Source organism: Ursus arctos, unplaced genomic scaffold (assembly GCF_023065955.2).
Source record: "Ursus arctos isolate Adak ecotype North America unplaced genomic scaffold, UrsArc2.0 scaffold_11, whole genome shotgun sequence".
NCBI lineage: Eukaryota > Metazoa > Chordata > Mammalia > Carnivora > Ursidae > Ursus > Ursus arctos.
The window spans coordinates 70,000,893-70,028,307 of NW_026622775.1; the positions used below are offsets into that span (position 1 = coordinate 70,000,893).

The 27,415-nt window shown below is 35.9% G+C and overlaps 1 protein-coding gene across 4 annotated transcripts in view; it reads right to left on the minus strand.

Moving 5' to 3' along the window:
• Positions 1 to 27,415, minus strand: part of PPP3CC (protein phosphatase 3 catalytic subunit gamma) — a 99,568-nt gene that overhangs the window by 13,000 nt on the left and 59,153 nt on the right. For all 4 annotated transcript variants that reach the window (XM_026519030.4, XM_044391149.3, XM_057310218.1 and 1 more), the window contains exons 5-10: positions 19,260 to 19,405; positions 17,508 to 17,647; positions 12,543 to 12,620; positions 12,362 to 12,456; positions 8,339 to 8,464; positions 7,456 to 7,527 (exon numbers count right to left, since the gene is read on the minus strand). In XM_026519030.4, coding sequence (XP_026374815.1) covers positions 7,456 to 7,527; positions 8,339 to 8,464; positions 12,362 to 12,456; positions 12,543 to 12,620; positions 17,508 to 17,647; positions 19,260 to 19,405 — 657 coding nt within the window. The remainder of the gene's footprint in view (positions 1 to 7,455; positions 7,528 to 8,338; positions 8,465 to 12,361; positions 12,457 to 12,542; positions 12,621 to 17,507; positions 17,648 to 19,259; positions 19,406 to 27,415) is intronic.

A 27,415-nucleotide genomic window follows, 5' to 3' on the forward strand; every position in this document is an offset into this window, starting at 1 on the left:
TGTTCCCTCTCTCGCTGGCTGTCTCTATCTCTGTCGAATAAAAAAAAAAAAAAAAAAAAAATCTTTAAAAAAAAAAATTAAAAAAAAAATCTTACATTACTATATACTGATTAAATTTTGAATGCCAAATCTTCCAAAATTTCTGGAATAAATCAACTTGGTTGGGAGACATAATTCTTTTATGTATATTGCTAGTTTCAATCTGTTGTTTTGTTTAGGATTCTTGTATCTATATTAATGTCGTTTCACATTTTAGTATCATAGTTATACTAGCCTCACTAAATGAGCTGGGGAGCATTTCTTCTTTTTTATTCTCAGGAGGAATTTGTGTAAAATTAGTGTTTTCTTTTTTAAAATTTTTTAATAGTTTATTATTATTATTTGACAGAGAGAGAGAGCGAGAGCACAAGTAGGCAGAGTGGCAGGCAGAGGGAGAGTGAGAAGCATGCTTCCCGCTGAGCAGAGAGCCCGAGCGGGACCCTGGGATCATGACCTGAGCCGAAGGCAGATGCTTAACCGATGAGCCACCCAGGCGTCCATGTTGTTTCTTTCTTAAATGTTTGGTAAATCTGTTGGTGAAGTTATCTTCACCTGGCATTTTCTTCATAGGAAGATTTTAAATTACAGATCATATTTCTTGGTAGGCATGTAATTATTAAGATTTTCTATAGTGTGTCAGTTTGAGTAAGTTACATTGTTCAGGAATCTATCCATTTCACCCAAGTTTTAAAATTCATTGATATAAATTTATTCTCATTATTTTCTTAATGTCTATAGGGTCTGATGTATCATTTTTCAGTACTACCATTGGTTATTTTTGTCTTATCTTGTTTATTTGGTAAGTCTTACCAGGGATTTATCAATTTTACTAGTCTTTTAAAAAAGCACATTTTGGTATTACTACTTCTGTATTTCTTTCCTATTTTGTAACTAATATTCTTAATTTTTAATTTCATTTCACCTATTTTCTTTAGGTTTAAATTACTATCTATCCTTTTGTCAACTTTTTGAGATGGATGCTGATTTTCCGCCTTTCTTCTTTTCCAGTATATTCATCTAAAGCTATAAATTTTCCTCTAAGCACAGCTTTAGATACATCCCCCAATTTTTGTTGTTTTTTTTCCCAAGTTTAAATCAATTTGTATTTAAGCACTGATTTTATATCACAAAATGAGGTATGAAGGTGAACTAAATTTACAACTTAATTTGTTCATGGAAACTGCCTTCAAGATACATTGCAACTAAGCCGTATATAAGATTTTATATGCATTTTGGAAGACATCACACAGAAGCAGCTGCTTTGTCAATAAGTTTGACCACTTTCACATTGCTCTTGGTCAGTCCACCACAGTTATTCAAGGTGAGAGAGTTTTCTGGACCCTGTTGTACACACTGAACCATTCTGGGTGATGATTCATTTCTCTGCTTGTAGGGTGACTCAGAATATGAAGGCAAATGCCTGATTAACATTTTTGAAGTACTCTTGGTAGATGGCATCTATTTTAATTAATTCTGACGATCCTGTTACTTTAAGATCAAGTATAACTTAATTCCTCTCAGAAGCAGCAGAAGCTGTCAACCAGTGAGCATCTGCTGACATGGCCACAAGGTTCAGGCTCCAGCCCCAGGCCCAGGCCTGCCTGCTTGATGCCTGTCCTCAAACTTTAATATGCACTACTTTTCGTTTTCATTCAGCTCAAAATATTTTCAGATTTTCAATGTGATTTGTTATTTGACCCATGGGTTACCAAGTATGTGTGTGTGTGTGTGTGTGTGTGTGTGTGTATACATACACTTTTTTTTTAAGGTAAGCTCTAGCCCCAATGTGGGGTTTGAACTCATGACCCTGAGATCAAGAGTCACACAGTCTACCAACTGAGCCAGCCAGCCACTCCTATCATGTGTGTGTGTGTGTGTGTGTGTATGAAATTTTATTCTAAAAATTTACTTATTTTAGAGACAGAGAGAGGGAGAGAGTGTGAGTGGGGGGAGGGGCAGAGGGAGAGAATCTCAAGCAGACTCCTCAGTGAGTGTGGACCTGACTGAAGCTCGATCTCACCACCCATGAAATCATGACCTGAGCCAAAATCACGAGTTGGATGCTTAACCGACTGAGCCACCCAGGTGACCCAAGTCTCCTAAAATATGGGGATATTCTAGATTATCTTTTTGTTACTGATGTACGTATTAACTGCATATGGTCAAAGAACACAGTCATTATGATTTTAAATACTCTGACATATGAAACTTGCTTTTAACTCAGTACGTGGTCAATTTTTGTAAATGATACTTGTGTTTAAAAAGGTATATTCAGCACCTGTTGGATGCAGTGTTCTTTATATGTCCATTAGGTCAGGTTCATTAATTACCATTGTAATTTTCTACAATCTTCCTAATTTTGTTTGTGCGCTTGTTCCATCAATTATTGAGAGATATTTGTTAAATTCTCCCACCATCACTGTGAATATTTTTACTTCTCATTGTACTTGTTATTTTTTGTTTTATATATTATGAAGCCATATTATTAATTGCATACACTCATAAAATTGTTACATCTTATTTTTTAGTTTCTACTTCACGTAATATTTATCTAAACTTTTATCTGGTTGGTGTTTGCATTATATATTTATTCTACTCCTTATACTTACAAACTTTCTGTATCCTGATGCTGTGATTGTCTTATACAACATAAAGTTAAAAAAAATCCTACTTGACAATTTGTCTTTTAAATATTAAAATTTAATAAAATTTCTGAAATATTTATCATGATAATTTATTCTATTTGTCTTATTGTTATATGTAGCTTCCTTTCTTGCCTTCTTGTGGGTTATTTTTTATCATTCCACTTTTTTCTGTAATTTAAAAGTGATATACTTTAAAACCCTCTTTTCTTGAAGGTTACTCTAGATTACAACATGTATCTCTTACTTACCAAAATATAATTTTTCTTTTCAATTTTTTAAAGTACACTTAAGTAATCTCTATACCCAACCTGGGGTTTGAGCTTACAACCCCAAAATCAAAAGTCGCATGCTCTTCCAACTGAGCCAGTCCCCCACCCAGTATAATGCTAACAGTTACTTTCCCCTTCTTCCCAGATAATGCAGCCCCTCACATACTTTATCTCTATTTATCCCACTGCCAATTATTATTGTCTTATGTTTTAATTCTTTTAAACCTAATAAAACATTATTATTGGTGTGTAATATGGTTTACATTCGATTTACCCACATATTTTCTACTATTTTTGCCCTTTATTTCTTCTTGAATCTCTAAGCTTCCATATGATATTTTCCTTCTGCTTGAGTAATATTTTTTAAAATTTCCCTTAGGGGGCACCTGGGTAGCTCAGTCGGTTAAGCCTTTGGCTCAGGTCATAATCCCAGGGTCCTGGGATGGAGCACCACATCAGGCTCCCCGCTTGGTGGGGAGCCTGCTTCTCCCTCTTCCTCTGCCTGCTGCTCCCCCTACTTGTGTGCTCTGTCAAATAAATAAATAAAACCTTTTAAAAAATAAAATAAAATTTCACTTAGTGTGGGTCTCTTGGTAATTCTCCAAGTAAATTTTTTAAGGGAGGAGTATCTGAAAAATGCTTATTTTTCTCTTCATTCTTGAAAGGCATTCCTGCTAGGTATAGAACTCTAGGTTACTAATTATTATCTTTCAGTGCTTTGAATATGTTATTCCATTTTTCTTGCTTCTACTGTCTTAACTGGTCTCTTTTGAAAATCTCTTTTTTTCTGGTTGTTTTAAGATCTTTCTCTTTGTCATCTGAAACACTTTTACTATGATGTACTCAGGTGTTATTTTCTTTGTATTCATTCTGCGTTGGTTTACAGCACTTCTTCAATCTGTGGCTTAATGCTTGTCAATTTTAGAAAATTTTTATCTATTATCTCCTCAAATAATGATTCTATCCCATTCTATCTCTTCTCTGGGACTCCACACACACAGATGATAAGCCTACTCACTGTATCCTCTGTCTCTTAAGGCTTTTTTTGGTATTTCATTGTTCTTTTCATGATCCATTCTAGATTGCTTTTTCCCGACCTATTGTCTAGTTCATTTATTCTTTGTTTAGCTTTACTGAATCTGTTAATTCATCTTTCACAATTTAAAAATTTATTTTACTTTTCATTCCTAGCATTTTCTTTTGATGTTTTATCAACTCTGCTTTTATAATTCACAATTTTCTGCCAAAACTTTCAATGCAGTTTTTTATGTTCTCAAACACAGCAAGCATTGTTTTGGTTTGGTTTGGTTTTTACTATAGCTGTTTTAAAGTTCAGTCTGATAAAGCCAATGTCTGGAGAACCTGGCATCTGTTTTTATTTTTTGCTGTTTCTACTGGTTCTCATTCATGTTGTTATATCTCCCCATATGCCTAGTTATTTTTGGTTGTGAGTCTCATATTATATTTCAAAGACTATCTGTAATAATTTAAAGTGTTACACGATGTTATCTTAGAGATAATATATAGAGAGAGTTATAGAGAGGTTTGCTTTTGCCAGGTGCCTAGGGCTACTTTATTTAAATTTCATGGATTGAAATGATATGAAGGTAGGCTATAGTGCCTTTCAGGGCTGTTCTATTTCCAGTTTACCCTTACTCTTACATAGATGCAATCTTCTGGGGTCCCCAACCAACGAGCAGAAACTTACCAGCCCTCACATCATCCCTGGCAAGCCATGAGCCCTAACTTTTTTTTTAAGTAGGCTCCACGTCCCAGCATGGAGCCCAACACATGGCTTGAACTCACAACCCTGAGATCAAGACCTGAGCTGAGATCAAGAGTTGGATGCCCAACCCACTGAGCCACCCAGGCGTCCCAAGCCCTAACTTTATAGTTTCTACCAAGAGAGCTGCTCAACCTCTTAGTCCCTTCTTTTGAAATTCATGAATATCCAGGAGAGAAACAGTCCCAAATTTTGGTTTTATCTCTCTGGATTTATGCCTTTTTTCCAGATCTCAACTTGGTAATTATTTTACTTTGTTAGCTTTCTGAATGCCTGTAAAGCAAATTTTAGAATATTGTGTCTAGCTTTTACAGTTATTTTAAGTCAGGGTTGATTTAAGCTATCTAGTGTGGCATTACTAAAGTGGAAATCTTTAGTTTATATCACTTAAATAAAACCAAAATTGTATTGTGGTTTTAGTGTAGTTTCAGAAAGGAATGGAATTAGAAGCATGTTCAATTCACCATCATAGCCTATAAAAGGTTATTCTTCATTTCCTTTCAGGAAAAAAATTAAAAAGCATGTATCAGCTTATATCTACACACCCTGTAAAAAATGGAAATGAGAGGATTCTATTCATTTACTTTTGCACTTAACAGAATATCTAGTACATTTTCCATATTAGCACTGATAGCTCTACTCCATTCTTTTTTTAATAGTTGCACTGAATATCACTCAATCTAACTCAACAAATATTTACTTATCATTCTCACTGTACTATTCTAGGCTTTAGGCTATTTTGGTGAGCAAAAACCAACTGCGTCCTAGCACCTGGGGAGTTTACAGTTGAGTGGGAGTAAAATATATTACTCTTATAATAATATAAATAAATGCAAAATTACAATTCTATCAAATGCTAAGGAGAGGTACATGGTGATATGAGACAGCATGACAAGGGTACTGGATCTAGTCAGGGAGGTCAGAAATGCCTTCCATGAGGATGTTACAATAAGCTGAACAAGAGCTTACTAGAAGAGAAGGGGGAAAAGGAGGTTTGCATAGGGAAAATAATATTCTATGTAGAGAATCTATCATATGGAGATATGTCATAATTGATTTACCCACCTCTCCACTGAGGGGCATTTAGATTATTTTGAATCTGTTGCTATTATGACAATCCTTTAATATATATTCCCATATATAACTTTTGGCATAATTTTGTAAGCATATCTTTATGGTAATTAAGAATCCTTTCTTAGTACATACAATAGAGTTCACAATAATTTCCATATCCACCTAGATTTGAATATAAATTCTACTAGATCTATTTCTTTTATCTTTCATCTTCCCCTAACTTAAAAATTCTTTATTTCGTTTGAATTTTCTCTTGTTTGCATTATTTCCTTGAGAAGAACTGGCTCCTTATAGCGATCTCCTATCTCATACATAAAGATACTCACAAGCTATGCTCCATCTGCTCTTCACCTTCAATGTGCAATCTAAAACATAACTATGTTTAGGATTCCCCTCTATCTGCCCAAAGTAAGCTAGGATTTTTCCACTATGTGGATGGTTTTATCCTAACAGTTGAATGAATCACTTCAGCACAGAGCTTTGAAAACGAGACAGCCAGAGGTTTGAACTCGGGTGCCACCATCTTTCCAGAGTCTTCTGCATTCTCAGGTAAGTTAGGACCTATCTTTAAAATCAAACGGCCCACAACACACTAGGAAAAAAAATACATGGCTACATATGTAACAAAATGTTACTATTAAAGATCCCTTACAGGCCAATAAGAAGAAGAGAAAAAACAAACAAACATGCACGGTAATAACCCAGTAGGAAAATGGGCAAAAGGTATGAACTGACAATTCACAAAAGAAAAATGCATGTGGTCAATAAAAAAATGTTCATTAGTCGTTATAAAAATACAAATTAAAATTAAAAAAAACACCAGACTATAGAAATGATAGTAAACAGTATTGGAGAGTGCACTGTGAACTATGCATCATACACAAAAAATGTAATCTGGTACAGCCTTTCTAGAGGTTGCCTGTTTCTGATTTAAAATTGTAAGTACTAAGTGACACAGATACTCAATTTCTAGAAATTAATCCCATGAGAATAATCAAGAAAATGTTATTCTCAATTTCCTAATATTGCTTCCCTTTCTTACATACCATATATCAACATCTGACTTGCACTTATTTATTGTTTGTCTTCCCTCCACTGGATATAAGCTTATTGCATGCAAGGACCTAAGTAGTACTTGCCATATATTAGGCATGTAATAAATACTAATTGTTGACAGAATGTGTAAAGATTTATCTATAAGAATGTTTAAAACTGTAGGGTTTTAAAACAAAAAAGTTTGGAAAAAGTCCAATATTCAACAGCAGAGGATTGATTAAAACAAAAATCATCAAAAAAGACAACTAGATAACTGTTAAAAATTAGTCTATAAAGAACTATAAATGTTTATGATACTAATACATGACCTCATTTTTTGTTAAAAAGGAAAAAGAGAGGAAAATATATGCAAAGATATAAGACAGGTAACACAATATTATATCAAGGTGTGAACAGTTGATATCTATGAGATGGTAGGATTACAGGTAACTTTTTTGTTCTTATTTATGGTTTCCTGTATTTTTCAAATTTTATTTTTCTGTAATGAACACAATTCTTTTTTAGTAAGACAAAGAAAATTATTCAAAACAAACTAAAACAAAAACCAAAACTTTTGTTTCTAGTTCAAATGAGAAAAAGGCAAGTTTACCTTCAATTTCATCATCGGAAATCAATTCATCATCAGAGCATATGTTGAGAATGTTAACCAGCATCTCTGTGACTATATGATAAGACAAAATGACCCAAAATGTATACAAGGTATACAAAATGTATTAAGGTACTCTCTCTAAAATGATGTGGCTGTCTAAGTAAACACACATGTAAAATAAACAGACAAAAACGATTTATCATTATGCTATTAAGAGTAATTATAAAGAGTAGCATTAAATAAAGACCTTCAGGTTTATATAGAATTTGGGGAAATCACTTGCTTCAGTAAAAGTCTGGTCTTTGAAGCTTCTATTGCATAATTACTTGATTTCATGACACTGCTGTCTGGAGCCTTTTCCTCACTGATACGTACATGAAAAGATTTCCTCCCACTTTACAAAGAAGTTAAGCCACCAGGTCTTTGCCCAACAGATTTATTTTATATTTGCATGGCTTATTTGTACAGGTGCACAAACAAAATTCTACAGGACACTATTTCCTATTTAAATCTCTTTATCACTGAAGAAATCACTGAAGGAATGGTATAGTGACTTATGCTATTTTAACATCCTGATCATAGTAGGATAGCTACCTTAAATTGAAATTTACAACAAGAGCACAACTGACTGGAACTATAATTTGAAAACCAATTTTAAAACTTTAAAAATATAAAAAATAAAATAAAAAACCAATTAAGTGCCATTTAAAAATCTTTGTAGAGAACAAAGAAAATTAGAAAATACTTCTAATAACTTTATTATTTATTTATTTATTTTACTTCTTTAAGTTTAAGAAAAACATTTCTGAACCATCAGGGGACTCATGCAAATATAAGTGTGCTCCATCACTAATTAAGACAAATGATCGTCCAGTTCTCTTACCTTTTTCCCCAACAAATGGCAAAGACCATGTGAAAACGTCCATAAAGTTCGGAAGCCAGTAGGGGTGTGGAGAACAGTTAAACTGCCTGATATTCATGACATTGTTTTCGTATTTTAGCACAGCAGCTAGAAAGGAAAGAGCAGGAAAATCTGGCGCAGAGGAACACGACATGGCAAATGGTGTGCTTTGCACAGCAGTGTACCAACTGAACAGAATTCATGAACGTACTTTCCATTTGTAAGTCCCGGACGCGGTATTTAAGAGCAGATGGAAAATCTTGAAGCATTTTATACAGCTCATTCTTTTAAGAATTATCCCAAAGAACAAAGTTACCTGAAGATCTCATATAATAAAAGTACAAAAGAAACTGAGCTCTGAAACTTCAAAGGGTCACTGCACAGTAACCATCTAAAGAAATCTCAGGTTCCACATAGAAAAATTTTGTCATAATTTCCCTTTATAGGCCAAATGGTTACAATTACAGCTCTCTTTTGAAGGCAAACATTTTTCATTAAGCGAACACAGCCTGTTTTGCTAGTCATTATCCAGAGCCAATGATTTTATAAACTCTCTGGGAGTTTATAACATAGCAATTATCAATTCATAGTGGGGAATACAGCTGGTAAACTTGGAGCAATTCACATGGCTCCAAAGTAGATTAAATCATCTCTGCATATTATATAGAGGATTAAAAAATATCCATCTCTCCTATACAGAGTCAGTATATTGCTAGCACCATATGAATGTTTAACTTAACCAGTTCATGTATTTGTACACATGCTTTGGTACCAAACTAATTTTCTTTATACTTTAAAAGTTTTAAAATCCAATTTCTTAGACTTCACCGTGAGCACGAGCACTGCAATGCTGTCTGCATTATTCTCTTTAGTCTTACTGTGATCATAAATAGAATTGGGTATGAAGTACTTCAGAAATGACAGATATAGGTCATTTCCTGGTTCCTTTTCCTTTGCTTATTGAAGGGTAGCCTCATGGGCTCAAAATTTGTTACTGAGTGTCTAAAATGTATACCACGGATTATAAAGAAAATACATTAAAGTAGGATCTCCGGCTCTTGAAAACCTAACACTGGATATAATATACACGTCCCACTATTTTCATGTATATATATTTTATTTAGGTTAGATGAATACATAATTATTCAACAATTCCCTCAAATCTACACAGGAAAAAGAAGTGAGAGGTGGGTCTTTACAGTGGATGATTAGAAACGAGAGCATAAAAAATTGCTTTTGGGTATGTTCCCAGTGGACACAAGAAAAAGGAATAGAAATCTTTAAAAATCATGACTAAGGATCTTTCCATAATCATTGGAACTAACAAATACTTGTTGGTACCAATATGTAAGAAAGAAAAGCAACGGAAGAAGAAAGAGAAAAAGGAAAGGAGGAGAGGGTTGTCATTTTCAAGAAAGAGGTACTTGGATGGGGAGTATCTGAGTACCAGCAGATACTGTTTCATATACCACTCTGTCTTTTTCCTACAAAAAAAAAAAGTTTGAGGAACAACCAAGGAAAGTAAGAATGTTTCAAGATAAAGTTATCAATTATGTCAAAGCCAACAGAAAACTCTGGTAGACTGGACTGTGCCTTAAAAGTTCACTAAAGGAATAATCAAGATCAAAACCAGGTTAGAAGGGGCCGGAAAACGAGTGGGCATTTAGTGAGCGAGTGGACTGACTGCTGTGTTGGGTGGCAGGTTTCAGCTGGGTGCACTGATAATCCACTGTGCAGTCAACAGACACTCTTCCTAGTGAGCCTGCACAAGGGAGAAGGGAATGTCTCCATCCCAAATATGAACACTAGGGCCACGAAGTGTCCTTGAGGAAGTTGCCAACACAAGCAGCACATACCATTCATAATGGAAGAAATAAGAAGAAAACTAAGTCTCTAACGTATTGGGAATATTAGGAAGAAGGAAGTAAGAAAGAATGGAGTTAGGGAGAAGCAGAGTGTTGTGGGATAGCTAAGACTCAGAAAAGAATGACGAGATGTAAAAAACTAGACGGCTGGGAGAGAACTGAGGTCAAAGAAGTGTTTTTTAAAATGGATATAAGCCACTGAGATGACTGATTCAAATCAGACTGAAATGAGATGTGCCATTCCTTAGTTTCCCTTTAAACAGGCTACATAGTAAGTATACTGTGGACCTCTTTTAAACTTGACTCCCCAGCCGCATATACAAGGTATGACTATAAAGTAATGAGACTTAAAACCACTAACTACAAACACACCAGACCTTATATATGAGATGAGTGTGGTCCTCTGATATAATCACACTAGGCACAATAACAGTAAAATGTTATAGTATCATAGCAATTTAGTTTGACGGATGCTTTTAATGTTTATTTTTAGTATTTCAACTTATCTTCAACAACCCTATATTACCGGTATTTTAAAGATACACCGAGGCTCAGAGAAGTTAAGTGTCTTGTTAAATGTGAAATTAAGTGTCATGTTAGCTGTGAATTTAAAAGTGAAGCAGGACTAGACTAGAACTTCTGACTCCTAGCTTAGTGCTCTGATACACCTTGCGGCCTTACCGTATATTTAATCCAAAGATGCTGCCATTACTCAAAACGTTTTTGGAACTCCTCTTTTGGAATCGCCTCCAGACCCATTTTATAAGCAACACAAGAAAAACCAGTCTCATTACCCTATAATCATACCTTGTTTCTGACCCCAAATGGTACCCTCTATCTTGATCACTCACCTTATTCATCAGTCTTGACTCCAAATGACTTTTGGCTGTTCCAAAAATCAAATCCACCCTCAAAGGACGAAGATTTCCCATCACTGAGGATAATCAAAAGAATGTGTCGCAGACTCTGAAGGCAATGCCAAAAGAGGAGTTCCAAACACGCTTTGAACAATGGCAGCATTGTTGGAATAAGCATAGAGCTTCCCAAGGTAACTACTGTGAAGGGACAATACTCCTTGGATATATACGTTCTGGCATGTTTGTATACAAGTTCTATTATTTTATAGTCATATTTTATAAACAACAAAATAGTTAGAGGCATGTTACAGAGAAGTTTGCCCTGATACAAAACTTATAAACTATGAATCATAAAAAATTAAAAGAAAAAAAAAGATTTTGGGGTACCTGGCCGGCTTAGTCAGTAGAGTATGCAACTCCTGATCTCAAGGTCATGAGTTCAAGCCCCACATTGGGCAAATGTAAAAATAAAAATTTCAATAGGATAAAGTCTTAGAATGAGAATTGCTGGATTGAAGGAATATTTATATTTAATCCTCTCGTTTATATGGGAAATTGAAGTTTAGAAAAACAATGTGACTTGCCTAAAATCACACTATTAGTTTCTGGCAGGGCTTCGACTAAAATGATTTTTCTGACTTTTTGTACAGTATTCATCTACGTGTACCATTCCTCAAGAAAAGCAAAAACAGCTTAATAATTTATAAACATTTAAACTCCAAATAGTGACATTTTATTGAGGTACTGTTACAAATAAATTACCAGAAGTAATAATTTATGATGACTATTCTAACTTGAACCTGAAATAATTTCTTCTTCATACGTATTTTTTTAAAGATTTATTTATTTATTTATTTATTTATTTTAGAGAGAGGGGGAAAGAGAAGGAGTTGGGGGGAGGGGCAGAGGGAGAGAATCTTCAAACAGTCCCCACTGAGTGCAGAGCCTGATTCAGGGCTCAATCCCATGACCCATGAGATCATGACCTGAGCCGAAATCAAGAGCCAGATGCTCAACTGACTGAGCCACCCCGGTGCCCTTATTCTGATATCTTGATTCAGGAGTACACATCAGACCTATTATGATCATTATTTATATTTACAAAGAGCCCAATAATCCTTAGCAAATGAAAACCAAGCAGTAGCCCAAATTCTAAGTTTCTTGGCCTTTGTTTCAATTAAGACCTCTTTTCTTATATATAAAATACATACATATACTTATAATTAAATTAGAGCTCACATTTACTCACAAATTCAAACTCAAATATCACTGGATTCCTTTACCTTTATTATTATAGACATCTAGGTAATTGGGGGCAGAGAAAATTGTAATGAGTGACGGAAAGCCTGTTGTTTGGCTCTTCCTGTACATTCGATACCTGGAAGAGAGATAACAGTCTGTCTGTCTTGATATAAAAGGCAAAAACTCTGCAGTGATAACTGGTACAGTTTTAATATAACTTACCCAGCATCCTGGGCTTCATGAGCTCTGATTATTGATAACAAATTATTGTTCTGCAAAAATTCACAGACTGCAGGGTAACTGAAAAAGAAAGTTAGAAAACATAAACCCAGAACTAAAACAATTGGTGTTTTAATAGGAGGAAGGGGAAAAGTCAAGATGCTATTATAATGCTGAATTTGTTTCAAAATTATAGGTTTGACATACCACTGAACTTTTATTAATGGCTTAGCAATCATCACTGCTTTTCCACTTCACTAATATACCTCATTCCAGATCAAATATGCAGGTTACACACAACCTTAGGACAGGAAAAGAGCTCCCCTACCTTTTAATTTTTGTCTTAACCCTTAACATAACACCAAAACTCTTCTTGTCCTGTTATTTAAAAAAGTACCAAGGTAGTGTGTGTGTGTGTGTGTGTGTGTGTGTGTGTGTGTATGTGTGTGAAAAAGAGAGAGAGAGAGAGAGATTAGGTGCTAAAAACTGATCACACAATTTTAAAATTATCAAATTGTTAGAAAAGTTAAAGAACCTACTCACAGCTTCACAGGTAATACCAACGCCAAGGTGACATTATGCAGGGATATTTCAGGAGTACATGCAAATATTACACCAACTGTATTCTAATGAAAGATCTGATATTTGCATCTACTCCTAACATTTTCTCTTGGTATTATTATCTTTCTACATTTAGAAAAACCTGATAGGTTCTGGTGCCTGGGTGGCTCAGTCAGTTAAGCGTCCGACTCTATTTTTTTTAAAGATTTATTTATTTATTTTGAGAGAGAGAGAGAGAGAGATAGAGAGCGTGCACGAGCGGGAGGGGCAAAAAAGAGTGAGAGAGAGAATCTCAAGCAGATTCTGTACTGAGCATGGAGCCCAGGGGGGCTGGATCCTATGACCCTGAAATCAAGACCTGAGCTAAAACCAAGAGTCAGAGCCCAAGCACCTCAGGCGCACTCTTAATTTCCACTCAGGTTTCTTAAGATTCTCTCTCACCCTCTGCCCCTCCCCCAACCTCTCTCCTGGGGGCGGGGGGAGCGAGGAAGAGAAGAAAAAAAAAGAATTACCTGATAGAAGAAACTGGAGAATGGAGAATATCATATTATCCTAGAATTATCCAAGTGTTAATTATTTATGTTTAAATCTTTATTTCTTATTATGCTTACTAGAAAAATTAGCTTTTAAAATAGATTTTATACATGGTATAAAATTGAAAGATACAAATGGTTATACAGTGAAATGCCTCTCTTCTTTCCTTCTTTTAAAGTTTATTATTATTTTTTTAATAATCTCTATACCCAATGTGGGGCTCAAACTCATGACCCCAAGATCAAGAGTCAGTTGCATGCTCTTCTGATTGAGCCAGCCAGGCGCCCCTAAATGCCTCCCTTCTTCCTAGATCTATCTTCCTGCTACCTTAGGAGCAACCAATGTTCCTGGTTTCTTTTGAGTATCCTTTAAAAGATACTCTACAGGCATACCTTGGAGATGCTGTGGGGTTTGTTTTTTTTTAAAGATCTTATTTATTTATATGACTGAGAGAGAGGCAGCGAGAGAGGGAACACAAGCAGGGGGAGTGGGAGAGGGAGAACCAGGCTTCCCGCTGAGCAGGGAGCCTGATGCGGGGCTCGATCCCAGAACGCTGGGATCATGACCTGAGCCGAAAGCAGACTGAGCCACCCAGGAGCCCCTGATGCTGTGTGTTCTGTTCCAGACCACTACAACAAAGCAAATATTGAAATAAAGCATGTCAAATTAGGGGCGCGTGGGTGGCTCAGTCGTTAAAGCGTCTGCCTTCGGCTCAGGGTGTGATCCCGGCGTTCTGGGATCGAGCCCCACATCAGGCTCCTCTCCTGGGAGCCTGCTTCTTCCTCTCCCACTCCCCCTGCTTGTCTCTCTCTCACTGGCTGTCTCTGTGTCAAATAAATAAATAAAATCTTTAAAAAAAAAAAAAAAGCACGTCAAATTAACTTTTTTGTTTCCCAGTACATATAAAAGTTATACTACACTATATTGTAGTCTACTAAGTGTGCAACAGCATCATGTCTAAAAAAATAATGTACATGCCTTAACTTAAAAATAATACCTTATTGCTGAAAATGCTAACCATCATCTGAGCTTTCAGTGGTTGTAATCACAGATCACAAATCACCATAATAAATATAATGAAAAATTTTGAAATATTGGGAGAATTACCAAAATGTGACACAGAGACATGAAGTGAGCAAATACTGTTGGAAAAATAATACCCCAGAGACTTCCTCAACACAGGATTGCCGCAAACCTTCAATCTGTAAAAAACTCAGTATCTATGAAGTGCAACACAGTGAAGTGCAATAAAATAAGGTATGCCTGTATTCTATATCCATATATAAAGGGTTTGTTTCTTTTTTTTTAATTAAAAATATAGCCTCATTACATAGTGTGGCACATTCCATTGACTGAATGTACCACAAGGTATTTAACTAACTAGTCTTCTATTGAACATTTAGGTTGTTTTAAATCTTTTATCATAGGGGCACCAGGGTGGTTCAGTTGGATAAGTATCTCACTCTAAATCTCAGAGTCTCAGGGTTGTGAGTTCAAGCGCCATGTTGGGCTCCTTGCTGGGTGTGGAGCTTACTTAAAAAAAATAAATTTTTTATCATAAATAATACAGCAGTGAATAACCTCGTACCGTTGACCCTTGAACAATGTGGGACTGCTGACTCCCCACGCAGTCAAAAATCTGTGTATAACTTTTTTCTTGTGTGTAACTTTTTTAAGTAGTCTCCATGCCCAACATGGGGCCTGAACTCACAACCCTGAGATCAAGAGTCACACGCTCTACCAATTGAGCCAGCCAGGCACCCCTCATGTATATAACTTTTGACTCCCCCAAAAGCTGGCTTGTTGACTAGAAGACTTACCCATTACAGTCAACTGACACATACTTTATATGTTCTATATATCATATGCTGTATTCTTACACTAAAGTAAGCTAGAGAAAAGAAAATGTTAAAAAAGAAAAAATAAGCAAGAAAAAATACATTTATAGTACTATATTATATTTGTATTAAAAAATCCGTGTTTAAGTAGACCTGTGCAGTTCAAATACGTGTTGTTCAAGGGTCAACTGTATATACGTTTTATACATTTGCACATTTACAAAGTTGATTCTTGCTATTTGCAGTAGCTCTGTTCTATAAAGTTAACTTGTAAATACTACATTAGTCAAAACTGAACCACTGCTCCTAGAGAAAACACACAGTTAGGGTCCTGTGAGCCTCTGGTCACATTTTAATTAACCAATCAATACATAACCTTGTTTTATGTGTGCTTCTGTGTAAGAACATCTTATTTAACATACACTGTTGATTGATTAACATGGAACTCATGCACAATAATGCCAGAAGTCATTCCCAAATAAAGCTTATATAACATATCTGTATTTTCTCTGTAAGACACATCACAACCTTCTTACACGTAGAAATAGTAGCACTTAACCACTATGTTGGGGGCCATTTTACACATCAAAATCACCAATACAAAATGTGAAAAATATTGCACTAAATGGACCACAAAAAGAATGGTATAATAATAATCTTACAGCATGAAAGCTGAAACAAGACGGCAAAGCAGCTCCTTATTAGACTCAGAAGCACACATGGGGTGACAAATTTGTCATCATTCTGCATGTGTGCATGCCTGAATGACCGTGACAGTGCTGTGAGTGGTGACTTTGCAGTTACAAGTAATTCTTAGCAGGCAGGCGAATTTGAAGATCAGAATTCGTAAATAACGAGGACCAATTGTACAGCCACAGGATTACACTTTAGAAGAAGAACTTCTGGATCAAAGGTCTTGGGCATTTATAATGGAGAGATGTTGTCAAGCTCATCTCCAAAGAAATCATACCAACTTACGCTGTACAAACAATAAGAGGGTATTATGTGCTCTTTATTTTAAGCAATGTGAAGAGAAGTAAAATTTAGGGGCTCAGTGAGTTGAGCATCTGACTATTGGTTTTGGCTAGGTCATGATCTCAGTGTCATGGGACCCAGCCCTGTGTTGAGCTCCATGCTCAGTGCGGAGTCTGCTTGAGATCCTCCCTATGCCCATCCCCCTGCTCAGCAAGTGCATGTACTCTCTCTCCCTCTCAAATTAAATAAGTAAAATCTTTCAAAAAAATTTTTTTTAAAAAAGAGAAGTAAAATTTAAATGACTCAGAAAGGATTAAAACGAGGTTGTTTAGAAGAAGGTTAAAACTGTGGCAATATTAAGACTTTTTACTTATTATATGTGGGTTTCATTTAATAAATGCATTATCTAGGCAATTAACAGAGATTTGAACTAAATATATGCATTACTTGTCACAGTAAAATACTGGGATTAAAAAAAATTTAGACTTCAAACCTCTGTCTCCCTATTTTGGAATGGCAGAACACAATAAAAGCTCACATACGAGATTTAAGACAACAGCCAACTTCCAGGAAATGTCCTGGGCTTAGTTCACAATGTCCTGTTCTTTTTATATCTTTGCCTATAGCAGTGGTTCCAAATGCTAGAGAGCTTTTTAAAAAAATAACAGGATTTTCCTGTCTCAGACCCACTGAATCAGAATCTCTGGCGGAACAGCCAACAAATCTTTATTTTTAAAAAAGCTCAAAGGTGTTTGGGAACAAATAATCGAGATCGTTTAGAGTCAGAAAATAACATTTAAGCACTGCAAGATGCTCTGTTCTGTTCAATCATGTTCAGTATATTACACTTAGGTATTAATGAAGGTACTCATATATATTATGAGGGTACATAATACCTATTAAAATATTAAAAAATAAACAAGAATTTCTGCCTTCTATTAAGCAAAAAATTAAAAGTCTTTATACTACACAAAGTAGAGATATAAAGTACTTATAAATAATTTGATGACTCATATTATAATTGCCTTTCCTAATCTTATAACTTTGAGGACTAGCTTACCTGTAAAAATAAGAGCACCCTCGGACAGTGTTGTGGGTATAGTGCTCCAAGGTCTTTTCATTGCCATAATCCTCTGAAGGATCAGACCAAAGCAGGTCACACACTGGCCCAAAGGCTGGAGGTTCTTTAAACCGGTCTAACTAGAAAACACACAAAAGCCAAAAGAAGAAAAATCATGAAGGCGAAAGAGCTTTTGAAAACTGGTGTGTGTCAAAGACAAAACAAAACAAAACAAAACAAAACCCCCCCACCCACAAGAATGTATTAGGAGAAAAAGCAGCAAGCCCCATAAAGAATTTTTCCTTCAGGAAGAAAATGAGCACTTAACAAATTTGGATACACAGTTTTTATTATTTTTTTTGAAATAAATTTTTTATAAATATCCCTGTCATCTAACCATACTACAGAAAAGGACTCCTTTACATTCTAGTCTTTTTTTTTTTTTTTTTTTTTTTTTTATTTTACAGAGACAGACAGCGAGAGAGGGAACACAAGCAAGGGGAGTGGGAGAGGGAGAAGCAGGCTTCCCGCCAAGCAGGGAACCTGACGCGGGGCTCGATCCCAGAACCCTGGAATCATGGGTAAGGCAGATGCTTAACGGCTGAGCCACCCAGGGGCCCCCTTTATGTCCTAGTCTTAAAAGCAGTACTCATTTAATTCATATGTGAAATCAACCACTATGGAGCTATACTATTACTGAGAAAGGCTATGTAAAGTTCAACTGCCTAGGTGAGCTAACAATACCATCAGAGCAGGAAAGGTTTTGCAATGGTTCTGTTCGTTGTTTACCTCATTCCAAGGGAGATCTCTAGTTTTATTTTGTAAAGGACTTTCATCCTTTCCATTCTATGCAGTGCAGGCATTTCAATGTAAGTTATTAATTTAAGCCTTTAGTCACTGCTGCTCTGGTTAGTAGCATAAAACCAAGACAAAACCAGTAACTAAAATCGCTGAGGACTTCTACTAAGTGAAAGGGGAGGTTTTTAATACAATTGATTCAGAATTGCAAAATTCAAGACTTACAATATAAAAGAGAAATTCTGGTTATTTTAAAGACCATAAGGCAGCAGAAATATAGGCATATCCTCTTACCCTGAGAAGAGTAACTTTAATTCAGAGAAAAGTTTTATAAACAGAAAAACCTTTAATTTCAGTACCTACATGAGACAGGTAGAAGAATACAAAGGTAGAGAAAAGATGATAATGTAGAACAGAAGTGAAAAAAAGACTGATCATCTTTGTAGAAAATTCTGAAAATAACAATCACCAACTCACACAATGTAGCAATTAAACTCTATCATCTAAAATGTCAAAGTCAGTGAATTTCAGAGGTGGAAGTACTCAGACCATCCATTGTAACTTCCTCATTTCTCAGAGAAGAAAATGTGACTAAGAGTTAAGTGGTTTGGTCAAGATTACACAATTAATTACAGGACAGGGATTAGAACCCTGATTCCTTCCTTTCGTATTGCTACAGAATTTAAAGCTTCAGGGCTATACTCAAAACAAGTTATGTTTCCAGTAGGTGAAAGTACAGATTTTATTAAAATTTACAGACATTTTCTGGAAGATATTTAGCCAAATGTTAACAGTGGTTGTCTCCCAATAATGAGATCACAGGTGATTTCCACTTTCTTACTTTTGATTATCTGTATATAAACATTTTCAGCAATAGAGGGATATTAGTTGACTATATTAAAAACTAAAACTAAAAATACATATACTCCATGAGACTAATGAAAGATTACTTACTTTCTTAATGTCATCTAAACTAGTAATTTCAGGTGACATCCCTCCATGTACACACAGAAACTGCTGGTTTAAGAGGGCAGCAAGAGGAAGACAGTCAAATGTCTCCATACACGCATCATACACCTGTTCAGAATATTTGATTCGACCTATCAAAAAAGAAAAACAGTCAAAGGAAGAAAAGCTACAATTTAGGGGCGCCTGGGTGGCACAGCGGTTAAGTGTCTGCATTCGGCTCAGGGCGTGATCCCGGCGTTACGGGATCGAGCCCCACATCAGGCTCCTCCGCTATGAGCCTGCTTCTTCCTCTCCCACTCCCCCTGCTTGTGTTCCCTCTCTCGCTGGCTGTCTCTATCTCCGTCAAATAAATAAATAAAGTCTTTAAAAAAAAAAAAAAAAAAAAAAAAAAAAAGCTACAATTTATCATATATGAAAATGGATATTGGACAGAAAATTATGAAGCTACTTCAAAGCCATTTATTTCAGGCAAATTTGAAAACAATCATCTTTATAAAAATATTCTTGAAAAGTTGTAGATAAAAGGTAAACAAAATCTCCTCTAAAGACAAGTGTGACCTTGGATTAACTTTCTAGCTCTGTTGCCTTGGAAACCTGATAAGGTAAATATCAGCTGTGTTATTAGGCAACATTGCTTATGGTAAAAATTACTCAATTACCTGGTAGGTAGCTATAGCTTTGGACTTCTGAGTGCGATGACTCAAGGTAGGTCCCTGTGGGACCCTGGAATCTATACCAATAAAGCTCATGGGGCGATACTGACAACTGTGCTACATGAGGCTTCTAAGCCACAGTGGCTCCCTGATCTGCCCAATATGGATATTTTTTTCCCTGCACCTGAACTGTGACTTGGAGGGGGAGGTGAGAGGCACTGCTATACCCACTCCTATGAGGACTACTCCATTGAAAAGGGATGCCTGGTGCTGCCCCCGTTCCTGGACTGTATCCTTCTAAGTAGATAAACGCCAATATGGCCCATGGTAGACTTGCAAGCCTGAATATTTTGATGGGTCTAAAAAGACTCCCTGGGGGTAGTGAAGATATATAAATGGAAACTGAAGTTTTAAGAGTAATCGATAAAATGTCAATAATCTTTTGCTATGATTTTTAAGATCTTTAAGCAAATTTTGTCCCTATTCTATTTTATATAAAAACGTTCATCTTTATGAATTGTATTTTGGGGTTAAAGAACAAGGAAACATTCCAGTGGACAGAGCAGGTGGGGTGTCCACAATTATCCAGAAAGAATCTGTCATGAAGTAAGAGATGGAAAGCTGAAAGATGGCTTTAGTTTAAAGAGAAAGGGAATATTTTCTTCTTCCTTGGCCTTGGATTTCATAAAGTCAAGTTTTGCTGTCTGTTGTAGAGAAGGCCAGAGGTCATACAGGCAGGCAGGCCCACAGAACTGTGAGCTCCTTCTCTTCCAAAATTCTGTGAAGATGAGACAAGCCTACAGGACCTAGAGAACAAAGCTATAGCAAGTGAGTCAGACTATCTAGTTGATAATTATTTCTGTGTTTACTTCCTTGTAATTTTCAAGCTTTTAGAAAAGATGTGTTTAAGTATCAGAGCCTGGTCGTGGCAAGACTTTGGAGAATAAAGTGAAGGGTAATGGTCCAGATTTGGGCCAGAGTACAGAACATAGATGGCAGAAATGTCTGGAGAGACATTCCTAAAGGGTAGGTATAAATAAAGGGACCATATTTGAGGTTATAAGACTTTCCACTCCTGAATGTGAGGATCTTCTCTTTATTGCCAACGTTTGAGGGCATTAATGGAGTTTGCGGTTTCCTTTAAAAACTTCAGAGCATTTTGTATTACCATGACCACAGTTAAGATAATCTATTTCACAACATATGCTAACTCTACTAGGACAACCAAGTTAATAAGAGCCACACCTTATGCATCTTTGCACGCCTTACAACTACATCCTTATATTCTGCTTTCTATTTGAACACTATAAATTTTGGGTGTTGCAAAAGTAGATCCATATTGGCCATAAAGTCTATATGAGGAGAAAAATAAAAACAAACAAAAAAACCAAAAAAACCCACAAAAAACAAAAAACCCAACTCCTTTTGTTTGTGGCCAGTGATTAACTTTTTCTCTGGAAATTTTTGGAGCCAGAGTTCCCTCTGTTGCCAATGTCAATAAAAAATTCCTCTGTAAGAGTCTTAAACTTGAGTATAGGCAGTTTTTTTTTAATTCAAGTATAACTGACATGCAATGTCACATTAGTTTCAGTACAATATAGTGATTCAACAATTCTATACATTATGTAATGTTCACCATGATAAGTGGTGATATATGATATATCCTTATCATATAGTTATTACAATATTATTGATTATATACCCTATGTTATACTTTTCATCCTTGTGACTTATATTTATTTTCTAATTGGAAGTTTGTGCCTCTTAATCACCTTAACCCATTTAGTCCACTCTCCCACCTGTTTCCCCTCTGGCAACCATATTTGCTCTACGTATTTATGAGTCTGTTTCTGTTTCTGTTTTGTTTTTCAGATTCCACATATAAGTGAAATCGTATGGTATTTGTCTTACTCTGACTTACCTCACTTAATATAATACCCTCTGGGTCTATCCATGTTATCACAAACAGGAAGAGCTTTCATTCATTTTATGGCTGAGTAACAACTGCTGTGTATGGGGGCACCTAGGTGGCTCAGTCGGTTAAGTGGCCAACTCCTGATTTCGGCTCAGGTCATGATCCCAGACCGGCCATCAAGCTCCCTGCTCAGCAGGGGGTCTGCTTCTCCCTCTGCTCCTGCTTTCTCTCTCTCTCAAATAAATAAAATCTTAAAAAAAAAAAATATTGCTGCATGTGTGTGTGTGTGTGTGTGTGTGTGTGTGTGTGTACACACCACATCTTTATTTACCTATCAGAGGATACTAGGTTGCTTCCATATCTTGGCTACTGTAAATAATGTTACAATAAACATAAGGGTGCATATATCTTTCAAATTACTGTTTTCATTTTCTTTGTGTGAATACCTGAGTGACAGAATTATTGGATCATATGATACTTCTATTTTTATTTTTTTTCTATTTTTAATTTTTTAAGGAAACCCCATACGGTTTTCCATAATGGCTGCGGCAACTTACATTCCCAATAGTAAGCAAGGGTTCCCTTTTCTCCCTATCTTTGCCAACTTGTTATTTCTTGTCTTTTTGATACTAGCCACTCTTGACTAGTATGAGGTGATAGCTCACTGTGGTTTGGATTTGCATTTCCCTGATGATGAGTGGTGCTGAGCATTTTCATGTGTTGTTGGTCATCTGGACATCTTCTTTGGAGAAATGTCTATGAATGGCTCAAAAGAATTCCTTAGCCTACTTCCAAAAGGATACCAAGTCTGCAGAAAGATGGCAATCAATACAGTGTCTTAACCCCATTTTGTACATTAAAACAGGAAGTTACATAGAAAACAAGTGTTGGCGAGGATGTGCAGAAAAAGGAATTCTTCTGCACTGCTAGTGAGAATGCAAGCTGGTGCAGCCACTGTGGGAAACAGTATGCAGGTTGCTCAAAAAATTAAAAATAGAACTACCCTACAGTCAGGTAATCACACTACTGATTATTTATTTACCCAAAGAATACAAAAGCACTAATTCGAAGGGATATCTGCACCCCTATGTTTACTGCAGCATTATTTACAATAGCCAAACAATGGAAGCAGGCCAAATGTCCACTGATACATGAATAGATAAAGAAAATGTTACATGTATATGTACAATGGAATACTATTTAACCACAAAAATAATGAAATCTTGCCATTTGCAAGGACATGGATGGAGCTAGAATATAATGCTAAACAAAGTAAGTCAGCTAGAGAGAGAAAAATACCATATGATTTCACTCGTGTGGAATTTAAGAAACAAAACAAAGAAAAAAAAGAGAGGGGAGCCTGGGTGGCTCAGTTGGTAAGCTTCAACTCAGGTCATGATCCCAGGGTTTTGGAATCGAGCTCTATGTCGGGCTCCCTGTTCAGTGGGGAGCCTGGTTCTCCCTCTTCCTGGGCCCCTCTCCCCAGCTTGTGCTCACTCTCTCTTTCTCTCTCTAAAACTGAAATAAATAAAATCTTTCTAAAAAATTAAAAAAAAAAAGAGAGCGAGGGGCGCCTGGGTGGCACAGTGGTTGAGCGTCTGCCTTCAGCTCAGGGCGTGATCCCGGCGTTATGGGATCGAGCCCCACATCAGGCTCTTCCGCTATGAGCCTGCTTCTTCCTCTCCCACTCCCCCTGCTTGTGTTCCCTCTCTCGCTGGCTTTCTCTCTCTCACTCTGTCGAATAAATAAATAAAATCTTTAAAAAAATAAAAATAAAAAAAAAAGAGAGAGAGAGCGAAACCCAGAAACAGACTCTTTAACTATAGAGAACAAACTGATGGTTACCAGAGGAGAGGTGAGTGGGCGATGGGTGAAATAGGTGACAGGGATTAAGAGCATGCTTATCATGATGAGCACTGAGTAACGTACAGAACTGCTGAATCACTATGTTGTACATCTGAAACTAATATAACACTTCATGTGTACTGGAATTAAAATTTAAAAATTCATAAAATTTTTTAAGAACCAGGAGGTTATGAATCAAATTAAGCAAAAAGAAGTTAATGTTATATTAACACATGACCAAAATAGTTTACAAAATGTTATATTCTTAAAGTATATGAATAGGTATAAAAATACCAACATATTTATTATCTGAGGGGTTAGACTGAAGATATCTATATTCTTCTTTGACTTAGTTTACCTGTGTTTTCTCTGATGAATTATATAACTTTGTATAGTAATATTTGTTCTTATATTACCTTTATTATTGAAATGTGTTGAAGGCTCACAATGTATCTGTGCCATCAGTGAGTTAAGTGTTCCCCACAGCGTGGTGGTCAAGAGAGCGGAGTCTGGAACCTGACTGCCTGGATCTGAAGCTTGGCTCACTAGCTGTGACACTCAGCACAAATTACTTAGCTCCCTGTTCCTTGATTTCGTCATCTATAAAATGGGCATAACAATACATACCTGTATTACAAGGTTGCTGTGAAGATCAAATGAATTCATATATGTAAAATGCTTTGAATAATGCACACGGCAGGGACTATGTAAGTGTTAACTAATGAAATCACCTTATTTTATCTTCACAGAAACCCTATGAAACAAGTACCATCACTATCTTCATTAAAAAGGTGAAGAAATTGGGCCTACTTGCCCGACGTCACAAGTTAGTAAGTGGTAGGACTGGAAATTGAACCTGTTCATGCTCTTAATACCATGCAATTCTCTTCGCAATCAGTATTTCAAATTAAATGTTTAATAGGAGAATCTAAATAGCCAAATATACAAATTACCAAAGGTTAAATTAGCTGACTCAGCTAATCTTTTATTTTCATGACAAATCTTCAGCTTCATTCCATAAAACAATCATTTCCATAACAAAGGAAAATGTACCTCAATCACAGGATCACACTGATGACATAAGTCCTAACCAGTACCAATAATGCAACATTAACAAAACAAAATTTCAACAATATTCTTTCAAAGTAACTTTGAGAGTCAGCACTATTTGCTAGAAATCATGACCTGGTCTAGCCACTGATTATATACTTATCTTCATTTACATTTGCTGTCATTATTTAAAAAAAAAATTACATTCACATGGTTCAAAACAAAAGCTATAAAAGGTTATACAGGTCTACAAACCCCTACTCCTCCCACCCACCCCCTGCAGGCAACCAGTATTACTAGTTTTCTGGGGGTCTTTACAAAGATGCATACACATGCAGATATGTGCATTTATTCTCTTTTCAAAACATCCTTTTGTTTTTTACATAACTGGTAGCATATATGTACTGTTTTACAACACCTGCTTTTTGTACTCGACATATTTTGGAGATCAGGCCACATCTTTATGTGAAGAGCTTTGTAATTTAATTTTTTATGTCTACACAGTAGTTCACTTTATGGATATACCACAATCTAACCACACAAATCTCTTAGTACTACAAATAATACTGTAAGCATTGATACAACAAGCAATATTTATTTGTTAAAAATAAACCTGTCATAACAATATTGTTTACATTAGCAAAATTACAGGAGTTTCCAGAACCTGTCAGTAAGCTATTTAATTAAACATCAAAAAATGGCTCATGGAAACAAAAATTAATTTACTTTAGAAATTTGGACCCAGAGCTATGGGATGGAATCATGAAAGCACTAGGTTTACTTTCCAAGTATCGAACAATAAAGCAACGTTTTTGCAAAGATAAATGATATGTCAAAAATTAACGTTCTATTTTTCTTTGCCTTTCAAATTATCTCTGGGTTTGAAAGGAATATTAAAAAAACTGTAATGTAAAGCAATTTAAGAATTTATGTAAAAAAAGAACAACCTCCACCTGCCACCCTCAGAAATAGTCACAAGACTGCAGCTGCACAATCTGGAACTAAGCATCACTTAGCATAATTTTAAGGCGCTGATTCTAAAAGCCACGGTGGCCCTTTAAGAGAGATCAGCTTATCAGTGAAAACATCCATGCAAAGGAGCACACATACTCTTTGCTCGTAAGAATAAAATGTGAAATTGTATTTTGTGCTTGTTCCAAGATTTATTCATATTTCAGATGCAGCATTAGAATGAAACAGGAGTACCTCTGAAAATAAAAGAAAAAGAAAGAAACTTGGTTTGACTAATTAAAACATGTGAAAAGCAAATAAAAACCTAAGGTAAGAAATTCTGTGCAAAATGAAATACTTAAAATGTTTCCCCGAACCTACTGTTCCATCTTCTAAAAATAGTCTGAACAATTCATACTAGTCAAAAAAGGAACTCTGAGGGGTGCCTGCGTGGCTCGATCAATAAAGTGCCTGCCTTTGCTCAGGTCATGATCCCAGGGTCCTGGGTTCGAGCCCCATGTTGGGCTCCCCAATCAACTGGGGAGCCTGCTTCTCCCTCTCCCTCTGCCCCTCTCCCCTACTTGTGCTCTCTCTCTCAAATAGATAAAGAAAATCTTAAAAAAAAAAAAAAAAAAAAAAAGGAACTCTGAGAAAACAGGAAAAACTGGATAAAAATGTTACTTAAAAAAACCTGACCCTTAATTCAGAACAGAGGCATCCATAGGCAGCTTTCTTACGACTTATTTACTGCTAAACACTGATCGTCCCAGGGCCTTTGTCAACTGCTTGATATGCATTATTTAATTTTCCCAGGTAAAGAAAAGGAAGTGTAATGAGTAATATCCCCATATTTGCCCTATAAAAACAATGCAAAATATTTCCAATTTTTAAACTATTTGGTGAAATGGTTCTCAAATGACAAATAGTAAATACTTTCCAAGCCTCTGGAGCAGGTGTTCTAAACCAGCAGCATGCAGCACAATTATCTGGGGTGCTTTAAAAAGGCTCTTAAATGGTTGAGGCCCATTCAGGTGATTTTGAAATTACCAGTATAAAAATTTATTATAATAGGAGTATATGGTGGTGATAAAAGATAACTCCAACAGTACCACAAGAAGATATAAAATTAAAAACACAAGTCCTGCTGACCCAACTCCCCACAGGTAATTACTGTTTTCAATTTTCTGCACATTATATATTTTTAATTTACAAAGGAGATAACATTATACATGTTCTGCAAATGGCTTCTTTCACCTAACAAAGTATTTGAACATCTCTCCATATCAGTACATCAAGGCCCACCTTGATCTTTCAACAGCTGCCTAGTATTACATTTTTGAAAATGTATTAATACATTTTGAAAATGTATTATTTAAATTATTTTTGATACTTTTTAATACTTAAATTATCTTTTTTCTTTGTTTTCTTTTTCTGCTATTACAAGTAACACCATAATTATCATACATCCTCATACATCCATATCCTATTGTCTTTTTGCAAGTATACAGTATGGTAAGCAGAATTCTAAAATGATCAGCAATGACCTACAGCATTGTATAATCTACGCCCACTTTCAGTGGGTGGAATTTGTTAATATGTTGAGACTGCCATGGTTACATATCGTTAGGGCAAAAGGGAGATTCTTCTGGGTGGGCCCAACCTAATCAGGTGAGCCTTTGAAAAGCAATGGATTTTCCCCAGCTGGCTGATCACAGAAGAGGAAGGCA